We start from the raw sequence: 26,487 nt of genomic DNA, 5'->3' as shown, positions 1-26,487 counted from the left end.
TTTTTATTTAAAGATCTCAAAATAACTTCCTGGAACAAATTCTGACATGCACTCTCACGTGACCTTACGTGGCCAATCACAAGAGTTTTCTTGGGGTCTTTTTCGGGGCAGTGAATAGTTTTAATGTATTCCATAATGTATCCAAATGTTAGCGCATGGTGCATGATTATTTTGAAAACTAGTTTTAGGTTGTCTACTGTGGCTTTGAAAAGTACTCTTTATCCTCAATATCTGTATATGAGCTGAAAGGGAAATTATTACTCAAAACTCATTATGGGAAGAATGAACTACCACAAGTCTCCTTTTCCATTCATACATACGATTCTATATGGTGTAGCACACCAGATATGTGTTATCATTTTAGTAGTTTACACAGGGCAGTTTAAATGGAATAAAGTCATTTGATCAAATGTTACTGATATAAAGAAAACTAATTCAATCAATACTGTTCGTGCTAGTGTGGAGTGGGTAACAGGTGCGATATCTCACTTTATTAGCTGGATGCCTTGCCATACGTGACAATGACTTCCAATGAAATCCCAAGTTAAAAAACATTGGGATATGGCAGCAATCCAAAATGTTTATAAAAAGGTGAAACGAGGTAAAGTCTTATTGCCAATTTATTTATTTTTTAATGGGTTTGCTGCTGTTTCCCAATGTTCTTGAACTTGGGATTCCATTTGAACTGTTTGTGTTAATATCAGAGAGTGTACGCCCCTTATCATCTTTATTGCTGCTGCTGCATACTTATTGACCAGTGAGTCTTTCCTTTCCTCAAATCACTTTCTGAGTCTCCAGACCTCCACCTGTTCACCATACAGGTAAGTGAAATACAACTACGCACACTCAATACACACACACACACACAAAGATGCACAGACTGAGCGTCGGCTAAATGGTATATAGACCGTATATATATTATTTATAAAAGGAAAACGTATTTGACACAGACACACACAGTCAATGTAGGCTAGCTACTCACGTACTTAGAACCCAATGTTAAATAGACACTAAGGTCGAAACATTATCGAAGTGAAGGGAGAGGCTAAGGCACTGGTAAACTGGACAGGAACTGAGCACTTGGACTAAAAGGTAAGAGAGACAGTGAGACTTTTAGATTGAGAACAGTCACAGAGCACTAGCACAGCTGGGTTCACCCTACAACCATCAGGTGAGATGACCTGTCTGAGTTAGGTAGATACAGTATATACATCCAGACACTATGTACATTTAGACACCACCATTCTCTCTCTCATCCACTTTTTCTCTTCTTTGCTTCTTGTCTTGTTAACAGGATGTTGACGTTTACGTTGTTGCTCCTGGCTTTGTCAAGTAAGAATCTGAAAGTTTTGAATGTTTCTTTTTTTTTGACAGACGATATTCCTCAAATTGAGAATAACTGGAATATTACAGTATAGGCTGCATACGCAAATTTACTACATTTCACTATATCAATGGACTGTAGTAACGTTGGACTTATTCTTGACATTGATTCTGCTCTTGTGAACTTTGTTACAATAAATTCTTATCATTATAGACTATTTTCCTGGCACAGTGGTTAATAATTGTACCAATAGGGCAGCGCTTCATTCTCTATGTATGTTCTTATCTGATCAAAATAAGCGCATGCCTTGTATAACAAGGTCAAGGTTCAAGGGCAGTGTGTTTGTGGGCTGGCATGCATGCATGTAGGGTGTGTGTGCATGTGTGTGTGTGCATCAGTATGTTCATTTTTGCAAGTGTGTGTATGTATGAATCTGACCGTGCCTCCCCCACTTTTGCTCTAGATTATAATATTTACTGATTGTATGTTGTGTCCCCCCAGGTTTACATGCTGCCCCACTGAGGGATCATGTAGTGGCATCCCTAGAGGTAGGCTTCAGGATCGCAGGGTCCTGGTTCTGCCCCGGAGCGTCCCAGTGGAGGAGCGCAGACAGGGAACAGAGCCCTCCAGACGCTTCCTCATGGACCTGAACACCGGCCTCGTCAAGGAACATATCAACGAGATGGACAGGAGAGTGGCACCAGGTACAGGGCATTGAAATGTTATTTTTACAATTTGGGCTTTATATATTGTCTTTCTCCCCTGGACTCAGTAAGCACAGGTTTTCTAGCAGTCCTACAGACATTAGCTTTGGAAGCTAAGGCTTGCTGAAAACAGTGTAACTGATATGGGTGAAAACAATGTTAAAGATATGGGTGAAAACAGTGGAACTGATGTGGGTGAAAACAGTGTAACTGATATGGGTGAAAAAAGTGTAACTGATATGGGTGAAAACAGTGTAACAGATATGGGTGAAAACAGTGTAACAGATATGGGTGAAAACAGTGTAACTGATATGGGTGAAAACAGTGTAACTGATATGGCTGAAAACAGTGTAACTGATATGGGTGAAAACAGTGTAACAGATATGGGTGAAAACAGTGTAACAGATATGGGTGAAAACAGTGTAACTGATATGGGTGAAAACAGTGTAACAGATATGGGTGAAAACAGTGTAACAGATACTGCTGAAAACAGTGTAACATATATTGTGTCTGTATATTTCTCTCTCTCTCTCTCCAGTGTACGTTCCTCCCTCTGTGGATGAGTTCAGACAGGGAACCGAGAACTCCCAGAAGACTCTGGTGGACATCAGGAGCGGACGCATCATCAAACCTGTCGGAGAGATGGAGAGAAGCATGATAATGACTCCTCAGGGTGAGAGAGTGTGTGTATTTGTAATAGAGAGAGAATATACTAAAATGTTCTTGAGCACTTAACTCATGTATTTCCTATCCAGAGCCTATGGAGGTCCCAGTCCCAGTCCAGAGGAGAGTGGGAGGATGGGTGAGGGCTGATGTTTTGCCCTGGAGCGTCCCAGTGGAGGAGCGCAGACAGGGAACAGAGCCCTCCAGACGCTTCCTCATGGACCTGAACACCGGCCTAGTCAAGGAACACGTCAGTGAGATGGACAGGAGAGTGCCACCAGGTACAGGACTTTGAAATGTTACATTATCCAGAAATGTTATTTATTTTTAACATTTTGGGTTTTATATATTGTCTTTCTCCCCTGCTCCTCTCCAGTGTACACTCCTTCCTCTGTGGATGAGTACAGACAGGGGACCAAGAACTCCCAGAAAACTCTAGTGGACATCAGGAGCGGACGCATCATCAGGCCTGTTGGAGAGATGGAGAGAAGCATGAAACTGACACCTCAGGATGAGAGAGACAGATTACAAAGTACAACAGATGTTTTTATTTTTGATATACACTAAATATATATATAGATATTCGTATCCATATCTAAAAGCCTGTCCACTTGAATTGTTTATTCAGTGGCCATCTCCTTCTCCCTGTAGATGTGAGGCTGGTCGAGGCTGAGGTCCGGAGCGTCCCAGTGGAGGAACGTAGACAGGGAACAGAGCCCTCCAGACGATTCATTATGAACCTGAACACCGGCCTAGTCAAGGAACACGTCAGCGAGATGGACAGGAGAGTGGCACCAGGTACAGGGCTTTGAAATGTTAAATTTTTCTGAAATTGTAATCTCTAAAAAAGGAAATAACTATTGGAAGAAGTATTTAGGGTTATTTACACTGTGTGTACAAAACATTAAGAACACCTTCCTAATATTGAGTTGCACCCCCCCCCTCCCCCACCCCCTTGTCCTCAGTACAGCCTCAATTCGTTGGGACATGGACTCTACAAGGTGTTAAAAGCATCCCACAGGGATCCTGGCCAATGTTGACTCCAATGCTTCCCACAGTTGTGTCAAGTTGGCTGGATTTCCTTTGGGTGGTGGACCATTGTTGATACACACAGGAAACTGTTGAGCGTGAAAAACCCAGCAGCATTGCAGTTCTTGACATAAACTGGTGCGCCTGGCACATACTACCATACCCGGTTCAAAGGCACTTAAATATTTTGCCGTGCCCATTTACACTCTGAATGGCACACATACACAACCCATGTCTTAATTGTCTCAATACTTAAAAATCCGTCTTTAACCTGTCTCCTTCTCTTCATCTAAGCTGATTGAAGTGGATTTAACAAAGGGCATCAGAAAGGGGTCATAGCTTTCACCTGGATTCATCTGGTCAGTCTATGTCATGGTAAGGTGTTCATAATGTTTTGTACACTCAGGGTAAATTATATTTCTCTCTCTCCAGTGTACACTCCTTCCTCTGTGGATGAGTTCAGACAGGGAACCGAGAACTCCCAGAAAACGCTGATGGACATCAGGAGCGGACGCATCATCAGGCCTGTTGGAGAGATGGAGAGAAGCATGAAACTGACACCTCAGGGTGAGAGAGTGTTTTTGTGTACAGTATTTGTGTGTACAGTTTGTGTGTGTTTGTGTACTGAGGGAGTATGCTTGCTCTCTGTCTCCCTGTAGATGACAGGCTGCTGAGTGCTAAGGCTGAGACTCACTCAGAGAAAGAGTGTATTGGTGAGGTCATCGATGGCCACTGCTATCAGTTCAATCCCACACTAATGACCTTCAGTGAGGCAGAGGTGAAATATAACCCAGTCAGTCATATTCACTTTTCTCTGAAACAAACAGCTCTCCTAATATTTGTGTGTGTGTGTGTGCGTCCAGTCCTCCTGCAGCATTCTCTCCCCTCACGGACACCTGGCCTCCGTAACCAACGGCGACCTGCACTCCCGCCTTGTCTCCATGGTGACCAGGGCCACCAAGAGTCCTGTCCTCACCTGGCTGGGTGGAGTCGTGAAGGTCAGTATTCCATCCCCCCTTCACTCTTGTTCAATCAGAATGTCTAATAGTAACCAAGCCATTTTCCAAGAGTTTTAATGGTGTGTATGTGTGTGATGACCCCTGCAGGATAAGCAGTCAGAGTGGACCGATGGGTCCCCCTGGGGCTACAGTGATTGGATGCCCGGTCACCAAGACACACAGACAGACAAGCAGGCTTGTCTGGAGATGTTCAGAATTGGTGAGACTCATACCTTTAAAAAGTATTTGATATCTATATTGACAACCTTTGAAGGATTAACAACATAATATTTTCTAAGTCACAGTGCTATCAATAACAGGTTATATTGTGAAATGCTACCTTTGAGACTGTTGATAAATAAGGCTATAAACCATAAAAAGTCTGGGAAGGACCCAGATGAACTTGGTTTTGGTTATGAGAGCATGTTGTATTATAAGATTTATGTTCTTTCATGACCATAACATTCTGATACTGTTTTAATCAACAGGTCTATTACACACAATCAAAGTTAGATCCTTAAAATGGGGTTATATGGTATATGAGTGGTCCATTTAACAACATTGTAATTTGTTCCCTCTCCCAGATGAGAGCTGGTGGACAGCAGTGGACTGTGAACTGAAGAGAGCTTCCATCTGCTCCTTCCCCATGGCAGCATGAGAGGCCTGCACTAACTGTAGAATTAGAATAAGTAGAATGGACATTACAATTCACTATGAAAGGGACTTGTCACTTGATGGCAAGTTGCAACATGAAGTGTTCTATTCTGTCACCATCTTGAGTGACATTAAAAAACACATGGATTTTTAAAAAATATATCCATTCTACACATTCTGTTTCCATTCAGTAATCATGTGAACCATAAAACATCTGCATCCTGTTTGTATTAGGTTGTATGTCCTCCCTTCTTAAAATAAAAACGGAGCATTTTACATGGTGTGTCTCTTGTGTTCATTGAAATGAAAACAGCTGGAGATGTGTTCTGCCTGAAGCTGTTTCAATGACGCTTCAGCAACAGGTCCAAAGTCTTCCCCTACTCCAACTGTCTGAATACTGTTTGAATAGTATATACTGTATAATGAAATTAACTGGAACCAACTGATCCAAGCCGTACAATCCAGGTTTATGAATGAGACACTCCTGTATGGCAGGTAGTCATAAATAATAAAATAGGCTAGACTATCTACTTCCTGCCTATATCAACAAAAAGTCTTCGGGAAAACAATTAGCTTGAGGAAAAGACAGACAGAGGCAAAGACAGACTGTACGCACCCAAACACGAACAGCGGTTTCAGTCTGTAGATGTGAGGTGGGTTGCAACCAACGTGCAGCGTCGGTCTATGATGCTGCACATGCGCTGAATGGGCGCCGCGGAAAACATTGAGGGATTACCAAAGACATGGCGGCCAACATCGAGCAAATTTTTCGCGATTTCGTAGTAAATAAGATAAAAGAAATTGAAGATGAGAGTCAAGATATCATGTAAATATGTTTTTATACTGCCTACATTACTTGCATGAATGGTTTGTTCGGGCAATTTGAGAAATGTATAATTTTCTGTGCTGGCCTACAAGGTTAGCTAGCTTGCGTGTCCGGCAGTACAAAGTGCAAGGCAGGCAGTTGCTGTGGCTACAACGTATTTAGCTAGCTAACTACCTGACTAATAACGCGGTAGTCTCCTGGGTTGGTTCTTGCAAAGGTTAATATACTGTGGTTATTGGGTTCAAGCAAACCAGGTAGCTAACGTGGCACCAGGTACAGGGCTTGTCAGCACTACGCACCTTCCTAACTAGCTAATCATGCTAAATGTGGATTGCTAACAAGTCAACGTTAGCAGTTTCCCAGGACGCGATCTCTTTGCTTAGAACTCCCCCAAAACGTTGGTTTGACAGAGTCACAGTGTGCAAAGGCAATACACATCATTTACACACACACATTTTAGATTATCCGGATTTTAAATTTAGCTAACTTATGTCAAAAGCAATGCCGGAGACTTAGTTATGTATTTGAGATTTCACGTTACACAGTCACGTTCTAATTAGAGTTTAACGCTAAATAACGAACAGTGGCCACCTCTCTACACCGACAGTTTATAACAGACAGAGGCAAAGACAGACAGTACGCACCCGAACATGAACAGCGTGTTCACTAACAGTAGCCACCTCGCAGGGTGAGTATAATTTGTGGAACGTTGTAACAGGAATATGTTCCAAAAACGTCGTAAAGTACAAGGTTGCCAACAAACAACTCATACAAAGAATGATCAATTCACCTAGCTAACTAGCTGCCGAATAGGCATCAACCCACCACGTAGCTTATTCTTAATGTTTGTCCATAGGCTAACAGAGTGAAGACAGACATTTTTCGGAATAAACGTGTTGAGTGACACACTTTATGAAATAGCCCACTCCCTACCCGGTATCTTATTCTGCCGCTAAACAACTTTGTATGCGTTGTTGGCAAACTTGTTATTTACGAAGTTTCTAGAACAGATTCCCGTTGGAACGTTCCACAAATTATACCCACCTCTCCCTCGCATGTCAAATCACGTTTTATTATTATTTGTCACATGCACCGAATACAACAGGTTTCACCTTACAGTGAAATGCTTACTTACAAGCCCTGTCAGTTATAATGTAGACTACATGAATTATTCAAGCTCATGCACACTTATAGATATTGTCCATTCATTGTGTCCAGTTGTTAAAAACCAAGACCCCTGCTGATAAGGAGGTGAGTGAACCTACTGTAAGTTCATGTACAGGTGTCATTTCATACCTGCATTCTCTCTAAGTCTGACAGATGACGGCCATCCCAATGGTAAAACTGCAGAAGGAGCAGATGGGATCAACAACACACAAGGTCAGTAACACAAGGGCTGTATCTCAATAGTCCAGAGTGATATTATCTCACTTCCTTTCCTTTATTTGCACAGATACTACAGTTTTGATCAGGTGAAAGCATCTATTTCAAATGAAATTGTAATGTACGGTATTATTTATGCAGATAAAGATGGCGTAGCCAATAAGGAAGAGGGTGCTGTCCCACAAAAGAAACACAAGAAGCACAAGAAGCACAAGAAACACAAAAGCAAAAAGAAGAAACGTAAGGAAGAGAAAGAGAGCGGCTCAGAATCAGCAGCAGACTCTGATGGAGACAAGGCAAAGACTGGTAAGTAGTCTCAAGATACTACTAAGCATATGCATAACAGCAGTGGTGGACCTTTTCAGTTTGATGTTAATAATCAGCAGACTACTTAAAGGTCTATTATGTAGCTTTGTGCACGACGCAATTCACATTGAAATGTGAATTCTAGATCTGCCATTCTCATTGAACGCAAGTTTGATGGTAGATCTGTTTGTCATTTTATGTTTTTGGTTATTGAAAATATATTTCACAGCAGTTTAGCTAGATGGTACAGTGATTGTCTACACACAATTTGAGCTTTTTGTCACAAACAGAATTTTTGGCAACCAGGTAATGTCAATTCCTAAATATTGCACCATTGAATCAAATGTCATGATGATTCATTTCTAAAATATTGTCATTAATTCCACAGGGGAAGAGGATGATGGGAGATCCAAGCGGCATAAACGACATTCTGGGAAGAAGAAGAAGAAAAAAAAGCAGAAGAAAGATGGTGACAAGTCCAACAGCTCATCTGGGTCGGAGTCCGAGTCGAAGCCTCAGTCTGGGAACAAGGAGAGCAAACCTCAGGATCTGCCTGATATCATCCCTAAACTAGAGAAGTGTCCGGAAAAGTCCTCCAGATGCTCACGGTCTCGTTCAGGCAAGCGCAGGTCCAGATCCAGGGACAGGAGAGGGAGATCCAGATCGAGGTCCGGTAGAAGACGTGGCGGACACACACGTTCCAGATCACGGCACCGGAGGTCCGGGTCACATTCTAGAAGGTCTGGGTCTGCCAGGAGAGGCAGGAGAACCCGGTCAAGGTCCCTCGTGATCTTGAAGAAAGACAGACGGTCTAGATCGAGATCCAGAAGGCGATCAAAATCTAAGACGAGATCTCAGTCGAGACACCGAGAGATGATTTCAGGATCTCCCTCTCCGTCCAGAAACGACAAATCCAAATCCAGGTCTGCCTCAAGAGACAGCCAATCAGCCGAGAAAGATCCCTCTGCGGCCCTGGCTGAAGATGAGTCTGCAGTGAAAGACGAAAGCGTAATGGTTCCAATCGATCCGCCAGCCCTAGCTTCCGAAAGCAGCATTGAGGGTGTTGTCAATATGGCCGCCCCCAGTGGAGGAGGGTGGAAGCCAATACCCTTCTTAGGGGACAGCAGTAAGGGAGAGCCAGCCGTTTCCTCCCAGCCCTCAGAATGTCTGACGTCTCCACAGAAGTGCCCTATTCCTCCCGAGGTGCCTTCATGTGATCAGCATGAGGCCTCCACTGACCACCAGTCAACGTCAGCATCTGATCTGAACCTCAACAGCCAGCCAACTGGTGAGCCAGGGGAATCGGATGGACTTGTTACTTCAGACACCTTTGATGGCTCTGTAGATTCCTTACCCCCCAAAACGGATGCTGATGTAGGGGACAAGGTGACACCTCAGGGTGAAGAGCTGCCTGCCTCACCTCAACCTAAACCTAAACCACAGCCAACATCTGGAGAGGTGGAGACGACAGAGAAGAAAGGAGAATCTTCAAAGTCCAGGTCTCCTTCAAAGAGGAAAAAGTCAAGGTCAAAGTCTCCTGATCAGAAGAAACGGTCTGATGCAAAGTCCTCCAAGAAGAGGAGGTCCAGATCAAAGTCTCCAGGGAGGAAAAGGAAATCAAGGTCTTCGTCGCCAAGCCGCAAGAGGAAGTCCAGGACTCCGTCTCGGAGGAAGAGGTCTTGCTCAAAGTCCGGGACGAGAAAGAAGAAATCACGGTCCAAATCCAGAACACGGAACAAGCGCTCAAAGTCTAGGTCGCCGAAAAGGAAACGGTCCAAGTCACGGTCTCCTGCTCGGAGGTCAAAGAGATCGAGGTCACGCTCTGGTTCGCGGCGGAGGGGTAGGGGTGCATTCGGCAGCCACCAGCTGAGCCAGAGGGACCGCTGGAAGCGTGAGCCAAGCCACTCCCCAGTCCTCATCCTCCGCAAGAAGAGGTCTCCGGCACGCACCAACCGCAACTCCAGCAAAAGCCCGCCACGACTCACAGAGCTGGGTAAGCATGTCACAATTTTTTTTGAATGATCAATGTATTTGAATTGAATAACTTTATTTTCCCCAATGGTAACTTGACAAAAACACCGGTGTACAGTAAGTCTCAATGCAAGTTTGTGATGTGTTACTCATCCCTCCTCACAGATAAAGACCAGTTACTGGAGATTGCTAAGGCTAATGCAGCCGCCATGTGTGCCAAGGCCGGGATACCCATCCCAGAGAGCCTGCGACCCAAAGCTGTCCTCCAGCTGCCTTTACCCAGCCCCAACAACCCCATGTCCTTCTCCATGCCCATGAATATGAACATGCCCATGAACATGTCTATGAACATGCCTATGAGCATGACCATGAATGCAGCTATGGCTAGCATGACAGCTGCCACAATGACTGCTGCCCTGGCCAGTATGGGATCTATGGCCTCCATGCACCAGATGGCCCCGCTCCCCAGCATCACCAACAAGCCCCCGCCAGGTCCCCCCCAGCCCAACATGGCCACCATCGAGGATGTGAAGAGGAAGGTGGCCAAGCAGGCAAACAGCATCAGCATCAAGGAGTTCACTGACGTAAGTGCTCTTCAATGTCATGATGATGACAGTCATGTAATAATATGCTTTGGAGAACATTTACTAAGCATTTGTCCTGGTGCAAAATGTAGTCCTGCACCTTTTTCATAATAAAACACAGATCTTAGACATGAAATTGTATGTGGAAATGGAAACACTGACCCTCTAGCTGTGTCCTGTGTGTTTCTGTAGAAGTGTAAGAAGATTGTGGAGAAGGGAGGGGAGCTGGCCCTCGCTGAACCCCGTATATCTGATGACGAGGACGACGGCAAACCGTTTGGACGAGCCGCCCTGAGGGAGGTCAAGGGCATCTCCTTCAGCCTCAATGTAAGAACATGGAACACACACAGCATCGACATGTCTTTCATAAATATACAGTATATTCTGAGCTTAAAACATTTCCTTATTAATAAAAAATGTATCGGCAGTTTGAACTGATATGTAATTTTCAGAACATAGTTACTGTTTGAACATAGTTAAAGACTAGTTACTGTTTAGATACTACGTGGGACTGAAGAAATGTGCCTAACTGGGTGAATGGTTGAAGTGAACTGCAGTATGCTGTCTGTTTTGCCCTGGGCTGATGTTAAGACATGTTTCTATTGCTGCCTCATAACCAGTATGTTATGTTGTAAAATGTTTTCCTATTGAGCCAACATAAGCGATGGGCAAGGCAGACATCAAGCCTCCTTGGGCCCAGAACCAAACCAGGTAGATTTATACTCTTTTGCATTTTCCCACAAACTTCCATCCCAATGAGACCTCAGTCATGTGAGTGAAGTTTGCTGGTTGAAGTGCACTGGAGATAAATCTCCCTGACTGAGACTGGGCCCAATAACTGCTATGATAACCAGCCATTCCTCTTCAACCATTCCCCTTGTTGAAACACACCTCCTTTGTCTTTCTATATTTTTTTTCTCCCATTTTTTTAACAGTAATCCCCCCCCTTCCCCCGCCCCTCCTCCTCCTGTGCTGCCCCTCCTCCTCTCTCAGAACGCATCCGTGCGTCCGTCGCCGGCGTTGGCGGTTCGGAGCGAGGCGGCGTTCGCCAAGGAGTTCCCCGTATCGTCGGGCTCCCAGCACAGGAAGAAGGAGGGCGACGGGGGAGGGGCTTACGGAGAGTGGGTGACCGTCGACAAGAAGGCAGAAAAGGCCAAGGTGGCGGCGACCAAGGCATTTGCAACGGCTGCTAAGGAAACTTCGCCTGGGGATGCGCCTTTGTCTGCGGTGTCCGTGGCAACGGAGGAGCCGGCGGTCGTCAAGGAGAGTGATAGTGTGTTCCCGGAGCCGCCGCTACAGGTGGGATACGGAGGGGAGGGGGAGGAGGGGGTAAGGTGACACTCAGAGAGATGAAGGGGAGAGGGGTTTTAAGGGAGTTGTCGTGAAAGAGGGGGGAGGGAGAGAATGTGAGTTGAGATATTATGCATTTCAAAGTCATACGCGTTAAAAATATGATTTATTTGGGGATTTTAGTTTCAACCCAGTGTTTTACCACATTTAGTGGTTTGGATTGGATTCTATTGAGACGTAGTTTGAGACCAGGTTCTATGGTTACACACAGTAGCTAGAAACATTGGTGTGGTTGATTTGAAGGTAGAAAAGCCTTAGGTGGGTTGTCATGCCCAGCAGGAGAAAAATATTTGGGAACCCCTGGTTTAGATGGTATGGTGAGTTTAGTTAGAATGCCATACCTGTGCTCCTCATCTGACCCTATAGCAGCATTGACTGGGTTTAGCTGGAATAGCTGTTTCTGAGGGCGGCATGTAAACACTGACCCTCCTCCCCACCAATTCCAAATTGAATGTACAATCAAGGGCATTATTTGACCTCTCAAATCTCAGAGCAATACCATTTAATAATCTGACTTCCAGGCGATGACAAGTGGTTTAGAATTGAGTTATCAATCCATCATCAATCGTCAGATGGGCAGACCAATGAGAAATCAGGTGACGTCATCCGTGACCTTGCTGTTAATTTGTGCTTATTTTGTATTTGATGCAACTGTTATTAAACAAAGCTGGCTGAAATTCCACAGGTTGCGTTTTATTTTTTGGGGGGGTGTACAACTACTAATACTGATGACTCTAAAAAAAAAAAATACAAATACTGCCGACTACGTAGATGTAAGTAGTTCCATATAACAACTGATCTAGGTCTCATGGAATAAGTCTAGATTTCCTTCTTGTATGGTGAATGGATTTTCCTTATCGGCTGTTCACTGGTGTGTGTGTGTGTGTACTATTGTGTTTTTGTGTGAATGACTGGGGTGTGTGTGTGGTGCTGACTCCTGTGTCTCCCCTTCTAGCCTGTAGACATCACCCAGGCAGTCGGTGAGAGGATGAAGGCCCAGAAGCGTCTGGCCGAGAACCCGCACGACGTCAGTGCCATCTGCATGCTCAGCCGTGCTCAGGAACAGGTAAATAACAGGGCGCTGTAAAGCATAATGTACGCTCTTTCCACCTCCTTTCTCACATACTAAACCTTCCTCTCTGTTAGGTGGATGCATGGGCCCAGTCCAACACCATCCCTGGTCTGTTTACAGGTTCTACTGGAGCAACGGTGCTCAGCTCAGAGGAGCTGTCCAACAGCGGACCACAGGCCTGGATTAAAAAGGTACCGTCCACTGTCTTACCTGCTCCCCACCCCAAACATACCACCCCACTACCCTACAGGTGTCTGCATCGCCCATGCCCACTGGTGTACCCACTTCACACGCCTTCCTCAGCCTGCTCCCTAATCACCACCCAGCCCTAGTCAAATAACTGAATGGCTGTACGCATAGAGCCAGAGACATATACTGCATAAAGTTTGACACATGTTCTGTTGATGTAGAGCAAACTGGGTTAGAATGGAGTAGTTCCACTGTTACTCAGTGGAATCCAGGTCAGTTGTAAGGGCCCCGAAACGTGGGGTCCACTGCTACCATGGCAACCCTTGTCAGCGCTAACGCACATAGTTTACTGGCGTGTGTGTGAGTGAGCATCTGTCTGTATTGTGTGTTTCTGTCTGCGTCAGAAAAAGATGCTCTGGCGGTAAAGGAAGCCTCTTGTTTATGTTGCCTGATATTTGCACTGCAGTTTGTAACAGTGGTAACATGATGAACCCAGACCTTAATCTTTAATCTGACATACAGAGATGAACAAACATCTCCCTGCACTTCAATCACCCCCCACCCCTCCCCCGCAACACACACACACATTCTGACTAATTACATTTCCTGTGAAGTGGGTACACCATGTTAAGGGTAGTGATGCAGATTCCTTACGTGTGACATTCTTACCAAAGCAGGTGCAAATGCAGTACTGACACCCGTCTACTAGTGGTGCTCTGGTCTGACACCCGGCTACTAGTGGTGCTCTGGTCTGTGCACTAAATAGAGTCCTCCTCGGAGTCGGAAAAGGGACTAGGAGAATGAGGGAGGGAGGGGAGGAAGAGGAGAGCTGGAAGTAAGTCTGCAGACCCCAGAACCCCCCCTTGTCCTCTAGCACCCCAGGGCAAGACAGAGATTATGGGTCCGTCTCAGTAGTCTAAAGATGCTTCCTCGTCTCTTTCCTTGGATTCACACTGATCTCAGAACAGGGGAAAGGGAAAAGCACTATTCTTTTACCTATCCTGATCAGGTCAGATGTTATTGGGGACGTTAGGTGAGGAAGTGACTTTAGACTATTCAGATGCACCCCAAGACCGGTTACTATAGTCTCTTACGTCACGGTGTCTCCCTATCACTCCCCCACACCCAGTCACACAGACTGTCATCAGGCCCGGAAATAACCATAGTCGTTTGTCCTCTGTCTATGGACTCCGTCTGAACCCTCCTACCCTGTAGTGTTTCTATAGTGGGCTGTTTGAAGCCAGTGGGTGTAACTACCCCAAGCCTCCCTGAGCTCTGCAAACACACAGGGGGCTACTGTTTTAAATGACACATCCTGAGGAATCTCTCTCTCAGGATAGGTTACACATTGTCACATCATTTAGCTATAGAGAGAGTGATGGATCTGCTGAGTTCATTCTTCATTTAATAAGACACATCCTTCACATGCAGATGCTATGGGCAGATGCCATGGACATATGCTGTGGACATGTTCAGAGACATGATATGGGGATGAGAGTGCATTCATCATACTAATGTTAGTGACATGCATTTTGCTAGCATTACAGCAGCTAACATTGATTTACAGCACACTAGCATTACAGCAGCTGACATTGATTTACAGCACGCTAGCATTGCAACAGCTGACATTGATTTACAGCATGCTAGCATTACAGCAGCTGACATTGATTTACAGCACGCTAGCATTACAGCAGCTGACATTGATTTACAGCACGCTAGCATTGCAGCAGCTGACATTGATTTACAGCACGCTAGCATTACAGCAGCTGACATTGATTTACAGCACGCTAGCATTGCAGCAGCTGACATTGATTTACAGCACGCTAGCATTACAGCAGCTGACATTGATTTACAGCACGCTAGCATTGCAGCAGCTGACATTGATTTACAGCACGCTAGCATTGCAGCAGCTGACATTGATTTACAGCACGCTAGCATTGCAGCAGCTGACATTGATTTACAGCACGCTAGCATTGCCGCAGCTGACATTGATTTACAGCACGCTAGCATTACAGCAGCTGACATTGATTTACAGCACGCTAGCATTGCAGCAGCTGACATTGATTTACAGCACGCTAGCATTACAGCAGCTGACATTGATTTACAGCACGCTAGCATTACAGCAGCTGACATTGATTTACAGCACGCTAGCATTACAGCAGCTGACATTGATTTACAGCACGCTAGCATTACAGCAGCTGACATTGATTTACAGCACGCTAGCATTACAGCAGCTGGACTGTGATGTTTGTGTGGTTGTTGGGTGCCCCTAGCAACCAATCCTGGTACATTCTGTTTCCCAGTAGATGAGCAGGGTCTAGTTTTAGACCAGTCAGTGGTCTCCAACCCTAGTCCAGGCTGAGAGTATAGAGTCGTATAGGTTAGGGCTATAACAAAAACCTGCACACTAGCTCCAGGATCTCAATTGGAGACCACTGCCTGAGGGAGAACTCTGTTCTGAGTGACCTAGGCTAGTTACAGGTGTCCATGGACATGCCTGTGCTCTTTCCCTTGCCCTGGGGGAGGCTGCGGTCAGAAGTTGCTCCTAGTCACAGATCTGGGATCAGCTTCCCTTCCGCAAATCCTAACTCCAAGCTGACCTAGGTGTCTAGGGGCAACTTCCTCGCAGTCCTTGGGGCAGCCTGAGGAAGGGGGTCGATAAGAGGGGTCTGGATTGGAGCAGAGGGAGAGAGGTGTGGGTTCACAGGGGTGACCTGTGAACTTTCACCTCTCTGTGTATTGGACACTTGTTTCAGGGTCAGTCCTTGTAGCTGTCCTTGTTGCCATGGCCACAGTCAGGCCCCCCTCTCATTTCCTGTTTGATGCTGGGCCGGTGATGAGGGGCTAGGTACGTACACCACACAGCGCCTTACTATACATCTTGTGTAACCGTGTGTGTGAGAGAGAAGATGTGTGTGAGACAGAGAGAAATGAGGTGTCAAGGCACAGCACCCTCTTATTTACCTACATGTGGTATAATGTGTGAAGAAATAAGTCTCTCGGCTGTGTCTTGAGTTTCACCACAGAATTTATTTCATTTCATCTGTACTCTTATTAATGTGTTTTGAAGTTTCTCTAGAAAGATTCTCTCAAACGCACGTTTTTCAAAAGCTGCCACCACAGATAGTTATTTTTAGTATTTCACATAGGGGAAGAGATTTACTACAGACAGAGGAACACACACACATACACACACTCACCGTTAACTGTTATCCAGAGGCATGTGATTTGTCCTGAAGGTAGTCTCTAACTCAAGTCTGACTGTGACAGTGGTGTGACTGGATGAGAGACAGAGTGAGTGGATGCGGTGGTTGTGATGTTTTCAAGGTGGAAACTAATTATCTGCTTTCGCCTCTGCCTCTTCCTCTCCCCTCCCTCTTCACTCTCTCTCTCCCTCTCCTCCTCTTCCTCCTCACTCCATGGTTCTCTTCTGTTATTCTCCTCTCTCCCTCTTCCTCCTCACTCCATGGTTCTCTTCTGTTATTCTCCTCTCTCCCTCCCTTCTCTTCCTCCTCACTCCATGGTTCTCTTCTGTTATTCTCCTCTCTCCCTCCCTTCTCTTCCTCCTCACTCCATGGTTCTCTTCTGTTATTCTCCTCTCTCCCTCCCTTCTCTTCCTCCTCACTCCATGGTTCTCTTCTGTTATTCTCCTCTCTCCCTCCCTTCTCTTCTGTTATTCTCCTCTCTCCCTCTCCTCCTCTTCCTCCTCACTCCATGGTTCTCTTCTGTTATTCTCCTCTCTCCCTCCCTTCTCTTCTGTTATTCTCCTCTCTCCCTCTCCTCCTCTTCCTCCTCACTCCATGGTTCTCTTCTGTTATTCTCCTCTCTCCCTCCCTTCTCTTCCTCCTCACTCCATGGTTCTCTTCTGTTATTCTCCTCTCTCCCTCCCTTCTCTTCTGTTATTCTCCTCTCTCCCTCTCCTCCTCTTCCTCCTCACTCCATGGTTCTCTTCTGTTATTCTCCTCTCTCCCTCCCTTCTCTTCCTCCTCACTCCATGGTTCTCTTCTGTTATTCTCCTCTCTCCCTCCCTTCTCTTCTGTTATTCTCCTCTCTCCCTCTCCTCCTCTTCCTCCTCACTCCATGGTTCTCTTCTGTTATTCTCCTCTCTCCCTCCCTTCTCTTCCTCCTCACTCCATGGTTCTCTTCTGTTATTCTCCCTCCCTTCTCTTCTGCCGCTATCTCTCTCTCTCTCTGTAGGATCAGTTCTTGCGAGCAGCCCCGGTGTCGGGAGGTGTAGGGGAGTTTCTCATGAGAAAGATGGGATGGCGGACAGGGGAGGGGCTAGGGCGACACCGTGAGGGCACCGTCGAGCCAATCATCATCGACTTCAAGACCGACCGCAAAGGTGAAAAGAAGTGACCCATGCTTTCCACCAAAGCGTTTTGCACCTCGGTATTATTCCAGAAGGCTATTAATGATGCTTAATAATGTGTGTTATTGATGATGCTTAATAATGTGGGTATAATCTGACCGTAGGTCTGGTGGCTGAGGGAGAGAAGACTCAGAAGTCGGGCGGTATGGTTGTGATGAAGGATCTACTGGGTGAGTACAACACACACACAGGATTTTAACTCGCTCAATTTACCAATATTGCATTTAAAAAATTTTTTTTAACGGTGCTATAGAATCAATCAATTAGAATTGATTTACTGAATGTATTGACCATCTGCCCCCCACAGGTAAGCACCCAGTGTCTGCTCTGATGGAGATGTGTAACAAGAAGAAGTGGATTCCTCCAGAGTTTGTTATGGTGACCCACAGTGGCCCAGACCACCGCAAGAACTTCCTTTTCAAGGTGTGGATACGCGCTATAAGCCTGTGTGTTTGAATGGGTTTGTTTATTAGTTTATGGCTGACTTTGTCAGATGGTTTGTGTTATAACCTCTTCCTCTCTCCTTCTCCCCTTTCCTCCTCTCTCTCTGTACCCCAGGTGGTGGTAAATGGTCAAGACTTCCAGCCTGCGTCAGCCAGTCCCAATAAGAAGCATGCCAAAGCCATGGCTGCTACGGTGGCTCTGCAGGCCATGGGAGAGGTGGCAGGGGACACAGGGCTTTATACAGGGCCTGTGTTCACCACTGCTACCACTGGCCCACTGTTCTCCTCCAACGTCTAACACACACAGTGAAATACACTCAGACTGAGATACAGCGCTCGCACACACAGGATAAAAAATGACTTGAGTCGCAGACCCTTCTGGCAGAAAAGGACATATAGAATTTGAAGTCACCCGCCAGGGAACGAGGATTTGTATTGGAATGTCCGTTCTATCAAATCTTATAATGTTTTGGGCCTACACACCACAAGCATTCAGAAGAGCCATATCTGCTGCCTAATGGTCAACACTAGGAGATGGTGTTACTCTGTAAGCAAAATAAACGTATTGATATTTTAAAACGGTTCTGTAACTCTGTTTTTTTTTAAATCCTAATTTGAATGTTTTATCTTATGTGTTGAAGCTGAAATGATGTTTTCAAGAAGCAGTTCATAGTGTTAATGCATTTTGGAGAATTTGAAAAACCCCACTATTCTCCTAGTGACCAAATCGTCAATATCAAATGTTACCCATTTGGAACATTCATTTTCAAAGTGATTCACACTTGATGGTTCTGTCTCATTTTGGACAGATTAATTTACTACTGTCTAGGTTGAGCGATCAGTCCGCTTTTGTTGGTAGCGTTATTTACAACGTCTGTATAAAAACAATTGTAACGTGTTAGCTGAAAGCGATATGGGTAACCGTAGGAGTTATGGTCTGGAATGCCAAAATAAAAATGTTTTTAATCTGATTAATAAAATTATACAATCCTTTGACTGTGTGCGTAAAGTACATTTTCTCATTTTGTTGTTTATACAGACGAGAACGTGTCTTTTCCAATGTTTATTTGCCATGCGCTCACAACACACGTTTATTGTACTTCCAATACTGTGTTTTCAAACGGTGCAGTTCAGTATTTGAAGATGGTCTGCCCGCCCTCGTCATCTTTCCAGCACTTGTAGCAATAAACATTTCCTGGTGCAGGGAGAGATCTTAATACTATATATGGACAGAACATAGAAGGGTTCATCTGAGGCCTTGAGTCCAATCCCACATTCCAGTACACAACCTCCAAAGCATTCAGCGGACGTAGCAGTGCAGACATCATCAAACGATCTGACTTCTCACTGGCAGCTCAGATGAGTGGTTGATCCAGGATCGCAGAGGACAAATGCATAGAGACTGTAGCTCTAATGTGGCTAAGATAATGTAGCATTTTCAGACTATTCACATGTACCTTGTTCTAAAATGGATTCATTTGTTTTTCTTCCCCTTATCAATCGACACACAATACCCCATAATGACAAAGCAAAAAGCTTGGCATACCTGTATTTGGGGAGTTTCTCCCATTCTTCTCTGCAGATCCTCTCAAGCTCTGTCAGGTTGGATGGGGAGCGTTGCTGCACAGCTATTTTCAGGTCTCAACAGAGATGTTCGATCGGGTTCAAGTCCGGGCTCTGGCTGGGCCACTGAAGGACATTCAGAGACTTGTCCCGAAGCCACGTCTGCGATGTCTTGGCTGTGTGCTTAGGTTCGTTGTCTTGTTGGAAGGTGAACATTGGCCCTAGTTTTGAGGTCCTGAGCGCTCTGGAGCAGGTTTTCATCAAGGATCTCTCTGTACTTTGCACCGTTCATCTTTCCCTCAATCCTGACTAGTCTCCCAGTCCCTGCCGCTGAAAAACATCCCCACTGCATGATGCTGCCACTACCATGCTTCACTGTACAGATGGTTCCAGGTTTCCTCCGGACGTGACACTTGGCTTTCAGGCCAAATAGTTCAATCTTGGTTTCATCAGACCAGAGAATCTTGTTTCTCATGGTCTGAGATTCCTTTAGGTGTCTTTGGCAAATTCAAAGCGAGCTGTCAGGTGCCTTTTACTGAGGAGTGGCTTCGGTCTGGCCACTAACATAAAGGCCTGATTGGTGGAATGCTGCAGAGATGGTTGTACTTCCTGGTGGTTCTCCCATCTCCACAGAGGAACTCTGGAGCTCTGTCAGAGTGACCATCGGGTTCTTGGTCACCTCCCTGACCAAGGCCGTCCTCCCCCGATTGCTCAGTTTGGTCATGAGGTCAGCTCTAGGAAGAGTCTTAGTGGTTCCAAACTTCTTCCGTTTAAGAATGATGGAGGCCACTGTGTTCTTGGGGACCTTCAATGCTGCAGACATTTGTTGGTACCCTTCCCCAGAAATGTGCCTCGACACAATCCGTTTTCAGAGCTCTACGGACAATTTCTTTGACCTCATGGCTTGGTTTTTGCTCTGACATGCACTGTCAACTGTGGGACCTTATAGACAGGTGTTTTCCTTTCCAAATCATGTCCAATCAATTTAATTTAGCACAGATGGACTCCAATCAAGTTGTAGAAACATCTTAAGGATGATCAATGGAAACAGGATGCACCCGAGCTCAATTTTGAGTCTCATCGCGAAGGGTCTGAATACTTATGTAAATAAGCTATTTCTGTTTTTTTTATACATTTGCAAAAATGTCAAAAAACATGTTTTCAATTTGTCATAATGGGGTTTTGTGTGTAGATTGATGAAAGAAAAAAAGAATGTAATACATTTTAGAATAAGTGTAAGGTCTTAACGTAACAAAATGTGGAAAAAGCAAAGGGGTCTGAATACTTTACGAATGCACTGTATACACTTTAAAAAGTTACTAGTCCTGAAGGAATTATGATTTGATGTAATTGATTGGCCGAGAGTCACCTGATAGACCCAGATCTTAATCAGTCTGCACTAATATGATGTCACTGTAATGATGTAATGAAACGTTACCAGTATGTCCCAGCAATAACGAAAACAATAAGCATTGAGGAGAGAATAGCTTTCAAACGTTGCAACACCTGTACAGTACCTTGCATATCCTCCTTATCTTGGGTCACCAAAGTAAAGAATGTTATTGGGGTCTCACTGTCACCGCTAGTCCCACTGAAGTCTGAGCTACTGGTGACATTCTCTGTTCCTGTGTTACAAAAGAGAAAAACACTGAAAAATCCATGTTACTAGCTCTAGCATTCAAAAACAAGGAGCACAAATTAAAGAACAAACTCAATGTCAGTCAGTGTGTGTAGGCCTACCTGTTAAGTTATATAGGTCAGTGTGTGTAGGCCTACCTGTTTAGTTATATAGGTCAGTGTGTGTAGGCCTACCTGTTAAGTTATATAGGTCAGTGTGTGTAGGCCTACCTGTTAAGTTATATAGGTCAGTGTGTGTAGGCCTACCTGTTTAGTTATATAGGTCAGTGTGTGTAGGCCTACCTGTTAAGTTATATAGGTCAGTGTGTGTAGGCCTACCTGTTAAGTTATATAGGTCAGTGTGTGTAGGCCTACCTGTTAAGTTATATAGGTCAGTGTGTGAAGGCCTACCTGTTTAGTTATATAGGTCAGTGTGTGTAGGCCTACCTGTTTAGTTATATAGGTCAGTGTGTGAAGGCCTACCTGTTAAGTTATATAGGTCAGTGTGTGTAGGCCTACCTGTTAAGTTATATAGGTCAGTGTGTGTAGGCCTACCTGTTAAGTTATATAGGTCAGTGTGTGTAGGCCTACCTGTTTAGTTATATAGGTCAGTGTGTGTAGGCCTACCTGTTAAGTTATATAGGTCAGTGTGTGAAGGCCTACCTTTTTAGTTATATAGGTCAGTGTGTGTAGGCCTACATGTTAAATTATATAGGTCAGTGTGTGAAGGTCTACATGTTAAGTTATATAGGTCAGTGTGTGTAGGCCTACATGTTAAGTTATATAGGTCAGTGTGTGTAGGCCTACATGTTAAATTATATAGGTCAGTGTGTGTAGGCCTACCTGTTAAGTTATATAGGTCAGTGTGTGTAGGCCTACATGTTAAGTTATATAGGTCAGTGTGTGTAGGCCTACATGTTAAATTATATAGGTCAGTGTGTGTAGGCCTACCTGTTTAGTTATATAGGTCAGTGTGTGAAGGCCTACCTGTTTAGTTATATAGGTCAGTGTGTGTAGGCCTACCTGTTAAGTTATATAGGTCAGTGTGTGTAGGCCTACCTGTTAAGTTATATAGGTCAGTGTGTGAAGGCCTACCTTTTTAGTTATATAGGTCAGTGTGTGTCGGCCTACCTGTTAAGTTATATAGGTCAGTGTGTGTAGGCCTACCTGTTAAGTTATATAGGTCAGTATGTGTAGGCCTACCTGTTAAGTTATATAGGTCAGTGTGTGAAGGCCTACCTGTTAAGTTATATAGGTCAGTGTGTGAAGGCCTACCGTTTTAGTTATATAGGTCAGTGTGTGTAGGCCTACCTGTTTAGTTATATAGGTCAGTGTGTGTAGGCCTACCTGTTTAGTTATATAGGTCAGTGTGTGTAGTTCTACCTGTTTAGTTATATAGGTCAGTGTGTGTCGGCCTACCTGTTAAGTTATATAGGTCAGTGTGTGTATGCCTACCTGTTTAGTTATATAGGTCAGTGTGTGTAGGCCTACCTGTTAAGTTATATAGGTCAGTGTGTGTAGGCCTACATGTTAAATTATATAGGTCAGTGTGTGTAGGCCTACCTGTTAAGTTATATAGGTCAGTGTGTGAAGGCCTACCTGTTAAGTTATATAGGTCAGTGTGTGTAGGCCTACATGTTAAATTATATAGGTCAGTGTGTGTAGGACTACATGTTAAGTTATATAGGTCAGTGTGTGTAGGCCTACATGTTAAATTATATAGGTCAGTGTGTGTAGGCCTACCTGTTAAGTTATATAGGTCAGTGTGTGAAGGCCTACCTGTTAAGTTATATAGGTCAGTGTGTGTAGGCCTACATGTTAAATTATATAGGTCAGTGTGTGTAGGCCTACATGTTAAGTTATATAGGTCAGTGTGTGAAGGCCTACCTGTTTAGTTATATAGGTCAGTGTGTGTAGGCCTACCTGTTAAGTTATATAGGTCAATGTGTGTAGGCCTACATGTTAAATTATATAGGTCAGTGTATGGATCTAGGATGGTGAGAGAGACACCCTCTGGTATCCCACTCTTAGGATCCTCGAAGCCCCTGAACTTGTAGAAGCAGTGATAGACTCCCTGGTCTTTGAGCTCCGTCTTGTAGATAAACAAGGACAGGTCACCGTTCTCCAGCAGATTGTTGGGTGGGAGAGAGAGACGGAGGTCTTCTTCCTTAGGTCCCTTGTTGTCTGGGCCAGGGTTAAGGGTCATGATCTCCACATTGTCCTTCAGCCATTGGATGTAGATCTGGCTGGTGGGCTGGGTCTTGGGGATGACACCGTAGCAGGGCAGAGTGACCGGGCTTCCCTTGAACAGCGTGATAGAGCGTGGAGGGTTGGGCTCTGGGAGAGAGAATGGATGGAGAGTAGTAGAAAAGAGTGAGGGATGAGAGAGGATGTGATAAGCATAAATTAAGATAATCAAACATTCCAAATGGTACACCCAAAATGGCCGCTGGTTGACTCCACCAACCACAGAATACGGCTCTGAATGGGAAAGCCTGAAAACAGACTTCCCTGAACCTTGAGCCAGACCGTAGAGATGGTCTTGCGGCCCAGCCAGATACACTCGTACATCTCCTCATCGCTCAGCACTGTCTCCTGGATGGTCATAGAGAAGTCTCCATCTCTCATCCTCTCTGCTGGGGGGAATTCCACCCGGGAAGAGAACCCCAGCGTCGTTTTGACCTCTACCCCCTTGGCCCCGTCGTCCCATCTGGCCTCACCAAGGATGATCCCAGCCTCCATAGAGGCCACCTCCTGCCCCATGGCCTCCCAGCGGACCTCCGCCTCATCCTCCTGGCCGAGGTAGGAGGAAAAGTTACAGGGCAGGGTGACATTGTCTCTGTACCCCACCTTCAGCTCATACACAGGGGAGATGGTAGGCACAGACACTGGGGGGGGGTGGACAGATGGAGAACACAGCGTGTGAGAGAGGGATGAAGGATGGAAAAAAGTTTGAGGGAGAGAGAGGAGAGAGGGATGAATAGATGATTCCAATACCTTTGTATGATAATGACAGAATGAGCAGAGGTATAGCAGAGATCTCTAGTTTTAAACAAATAATGACACAAGCCTTTGGAAAATAGAGAATGCTTATTGATGAGTTTCACATGATTGAGAGAGTAGTAGCCTAGGTCTCAAGAAACTCACCAGCTTGGACTGATGTCAAAATCACCAAGAAGCCTAAAAAAAATAATCTTGCAAAATGTCTATCCCTTGATCACCTATAATATTTTTTTTTACAAAAATTACAAATATTTTTATTTTTATAGAATACATCTGGAGAGAAACAATGAAGTTATTACAAGAGTATTAGGTCTGGTAAAAAAGTGTTTAAAATATATTGGAAATGTAGCCTAAATCCCACTCATAGCCAATCAATAAATCGATATGATAATCCGTTCAGGGTCGGGTGGATGTCGCTGATCTCACGAGCCTAAAAAGAAAAAATCTGCTTGATCGTCTCGATTATTAATTTTGGCAACAGAACAAGTCACGGTGAAGGGTGCTCTTACAGAATAACTGGTTATCTTGGCAAGATAAACAACGAACCGCCAGAAATGGATCTGCACACGGGTTAGACTTCAGCCATTGGCAAGAGGATGTCCTCTTTTTTTAACCGTGAGAAGCAGATGTCTGTGTCAGGACTCACATTATGAGCTACTATTGAATTTATATTAATCCAACCACCCGATAGAGCCCCATGGTGGAGGTGTCATAATACCCATAAAACCTGGCGGTAAAACAGGAAAATTAATCGTTTTTCCACCATTAATTTCTCTCATAGGGGATTTTAGAAAAACTTAAAATGAGGGCTGTGTTTTGTGTAGGCTTACCCTGGCTTGACATAAAATATGCACACAAACGGTTTAGACTTGGAAACATACAGTAAGCTTAACACTAAAACTGAAACAAAAAAAATATTAAAACTACGTAGAAATGTTTTTGTAAAAACAAACTAAATAAAAACTAGTAAAGTGGATCTCAAAAACCGAGACAAAAAATGAATATAAAACCACAAAACTATAATAACCTTTACAGGAACACAAGGCAAGACTGAATTTTGGATTATTATAACATAAATTGATAATATCCAGTCCAGTGTTTGGTCATAAACCCCCTCAATCAATCCTTGGTGCGTAAAGGTAGCCCAATTTGCACCATTTCACTTTTACACGTATTTCACGAGTGTAGTTCATCTATAGCTATGCTCCTATTTACTCATTAAGATGCAGCTATGCATTTGTTTACATCCCTGTTAGTGAGAATTTCGTCATGATCATTACACAGGTGCACCTTGTACTGGGGACAATAAAAGGCCACTATAAAATGTGCAGTTTTGTTTCACCACACAATGCCACAGATGTTTTGAGGGAGCATGCAATTGGCATGCTGACTCCAGTAATGTCCACCAGAGCGGTTTGCTGATTTCAAAGTTGTGAACACTGTGACCCATGGTGGCAGTGGGGTTATGATATGGGCAGGCAGGCAGGAACAACGAACACAATTGCATTTTATCAATGACAATTTGAAAGCAGAGATACCATGGCAAGATCCTGAGGCCCATTGTCTTGCCATTCATCCGCCGCCATTACCTCATGTCTCAGCATGATAATGCACAGCCCCATGTCCACCTGTCCACAATTCCTGGAAGCTGAAAAGGTCCCAGTTCTTCCATGACCTGCACTCACCAGACATGTCACTCTTTGAGCATATGCTCTGGATCGAAATGTACAACAGCGTGTTGCAGTTCCCACCAATATGCAGAAACTTCGCACAGCCTCTGAAGAGGAGTGGGACAACATTCCACAGGGCACAATCAACAGCCTGATCAACTCTATGCAAAGATGTGTCGCACTTCATGAGGTAAATGGTGGTCACAGATACTGACTGGTTTCCTGATCCATGCCCCTACCTTTAAGGGATATGTGACCAACAGACCCAGATATTCCCAGTCATGTAAAATCCATAGATTAGGGCCTAATGAATTTATTGCAACTGACCGATTTCCTTAGATCAACTGTAACTCAGTAAAATCTTTGAAATAGTTGCATTCATATTTTTGTTCAGTATAGAAGACATGCTCTTGCCTGACACGTAGAAGGGAATCAGGTCAGCTCTATACAATCCATTTCTATCTGCAGCTTTCAGAACGTTGTGTTCTGCTGGATGCAGCCCAGGTCGGCTTCTCGTTGACGGAACATGAAACTCTAGCTGGAGAGTCAGTGCAGTGGTTCTGCTGCCAAGACACCACACATTTACATTTAAGTCATTTAGCAGACGCTCTTATCCAGAGCGACTTACAAATTGACACTGTGACTGACTATTCTCCTCATGAGCAAATCAGGGGGAAAAAAGGAAATCAAAACCTTTCAAGTTTTAGACTTCGACGTTAAGTTTATAACAGTCATGGGGGGAAAAAAAATAAGTCAAGCAGAAAAA

At 44.6% G+C, this 26,487-nt stretch overlaps 2 protein-coding genes across 6 annotated transcripts; both read left to right on the top strand.

Moving 5' to 3' along the window:
* The first annotated feature begins 561 nt into the window (after nucleotides 1-561).
* Nucleotides 562-5,648, top strand: LOC124010723. The gene is made up of 13 exons (XM_046323368.1): nucleotides 562-601; nucleotides 799-821; nucleotides 1,295-1,332; nucleotides 1,826-2,028; nucleotides 2,567-2,701; nucleotides 2,784-2,972; nucleotides 3,068-3,223; nucleotides 3,343-3,489; nucleotides 4,153-4,287; nucleotides 4,380-4,498; nucleotides 4,584-4,718; nucleotides 4,827-4,938; nucleotides 5,303-5,648. Exons 1-13 carry the CDS (start codon nucleotides 562-564, stop codon nucleotides 5,374-5,376), a joined length of 1,506 nt encoding a protein of 501 aa, XP_046179324.1. The 3' UTR covers nucleotides 5,377-5,648.
* A 358-nt stretch (nucleotides 5,649-6,006) lies between these two features.
* On the top strand, nucleotides 6,007-18,861 carry LOC124010481 (protein SON-like). Of its 5 annotated transcripts, XM_046322945.1 has the most exons (13): nucleotides 6,007-6,198; nucleotides 7,511-7,578; nucleotides 7,723-7,887; nucleotides 8,276-9,880; nucleotides 10,024-10,442; nucleotides 10,635-10,769; nucleotides 11,436-11,741; nucleotides 12,748-12,858; nucleotides 12,939-13,055; nucleotides 17,251-17,398; nucleotides 17,530-17,595; nucleotides 17,733-17,848; nucleotides 17,984-18,861. In XM_046322945.1, exons 1-13 carry the CDS (start codon nucleotides 6,116-6,118, stop codon nucleotides 18,164-18,166), a joined length of 3,522 nt encoding a protein of 1,173 aa, XP_046178901.1. In that variant the 5' UTR covers nucleotides 6,007-6,115; the 3' UTR covers nucleotides 18,167-18,861. The 5 variants fall into 5 exon arrangements, 3 of the variants coding, with proteins under 3 accessions (XP_046178901.1, XP_046178903.1, XP_046178902.1); XR_006834445.1 differs by lacking the exons at nucleotides 17,530-17,595; nucleotides 17,733-17,848; nucleotides 17,984-18,861 and adding an exon at nucleotides 15,810-15,901 and having other exon boundaries at nucleotides 17,251-17,386; XR_006834444.1 differs by lacking the exons at nucleotides 17,530-17,595; nucleotides 17,733-17,848; nucleotides 17,984-18,861 and having other exon boundaries at nucleotides 12,939-15,901; nucleotides 17,251-17,304.
* The last annotated feature ends 7,626 nt before the right edge of the window (nucleotides 18,862-26,487 follow it).

The sequence above is a fragment of the Oncorhynchus gorbuscha genome, linkage group LG23, assembly GCF_021184085.1.
Source record: "Oncorhynchus gorbuscha isolate QuinsamMale2020 ecotype Even-year linkage group LG23, OgorEven_v1.0, whole genome shotgun sequence".
NCBI lineage: Eukaryota > Metazoa > Chordata > Actinopteri > Salmoniformes > Salmonidae > Oncorhynchus > Oncorhynchus gorbuscha.
Note: the sequence above shows the minus strand (reverse complement) of the source record. Positions and strands in the feature narration are given on the sequence as shown.

Excerpts from the sequence above, each read along its gene's own strand:
- LOC124010723 (XM_046323368.1), top strand. The coding sequence starts at position 562 with ATGGCAGCAATCCAAAATGTTTATAAAAAGGTGAAACGAG. Across the intron at positions 2,702-2,783 it reads CATGATAATGACTCCTCAGG|AGCCTATGGAGGTCCCAGTC; the intron begins GTGAGAGAGTGT and ends TTTCCTATCCAG. Across the intron at positions 4,499-4,583 it reads TGACCTTCAGTGAGGCAGAG|TCCTCCTGCAGCATTCTCTC; the intron begins GTGAAATATAAC and ends GTGTGCGTCCAG.
- LOC124010481 (XM_046322945.1), top strand. The coding sequence starts at position 6,116 with ATGGCGGCCAACATCGAGCAAATTTTTCGCGATTTCGTAGTAAATAAG. Across the intron at positions 7,888-8,275 it reads TGGAGACAAGGCAAAGACTG|GGGAAGAGGATGATGGGAGA; the intron begins GTAAGTAGTCTC and ends TTAATTCCACAG. Across the intron at positions 12,859-12,938 it reads TCAGCCGTGCTCAGGAACAG|GTGGATGCATGGGCCCAGTC; the intron begins GTAAATAACAGG and ends CCTCTCTGTTAG.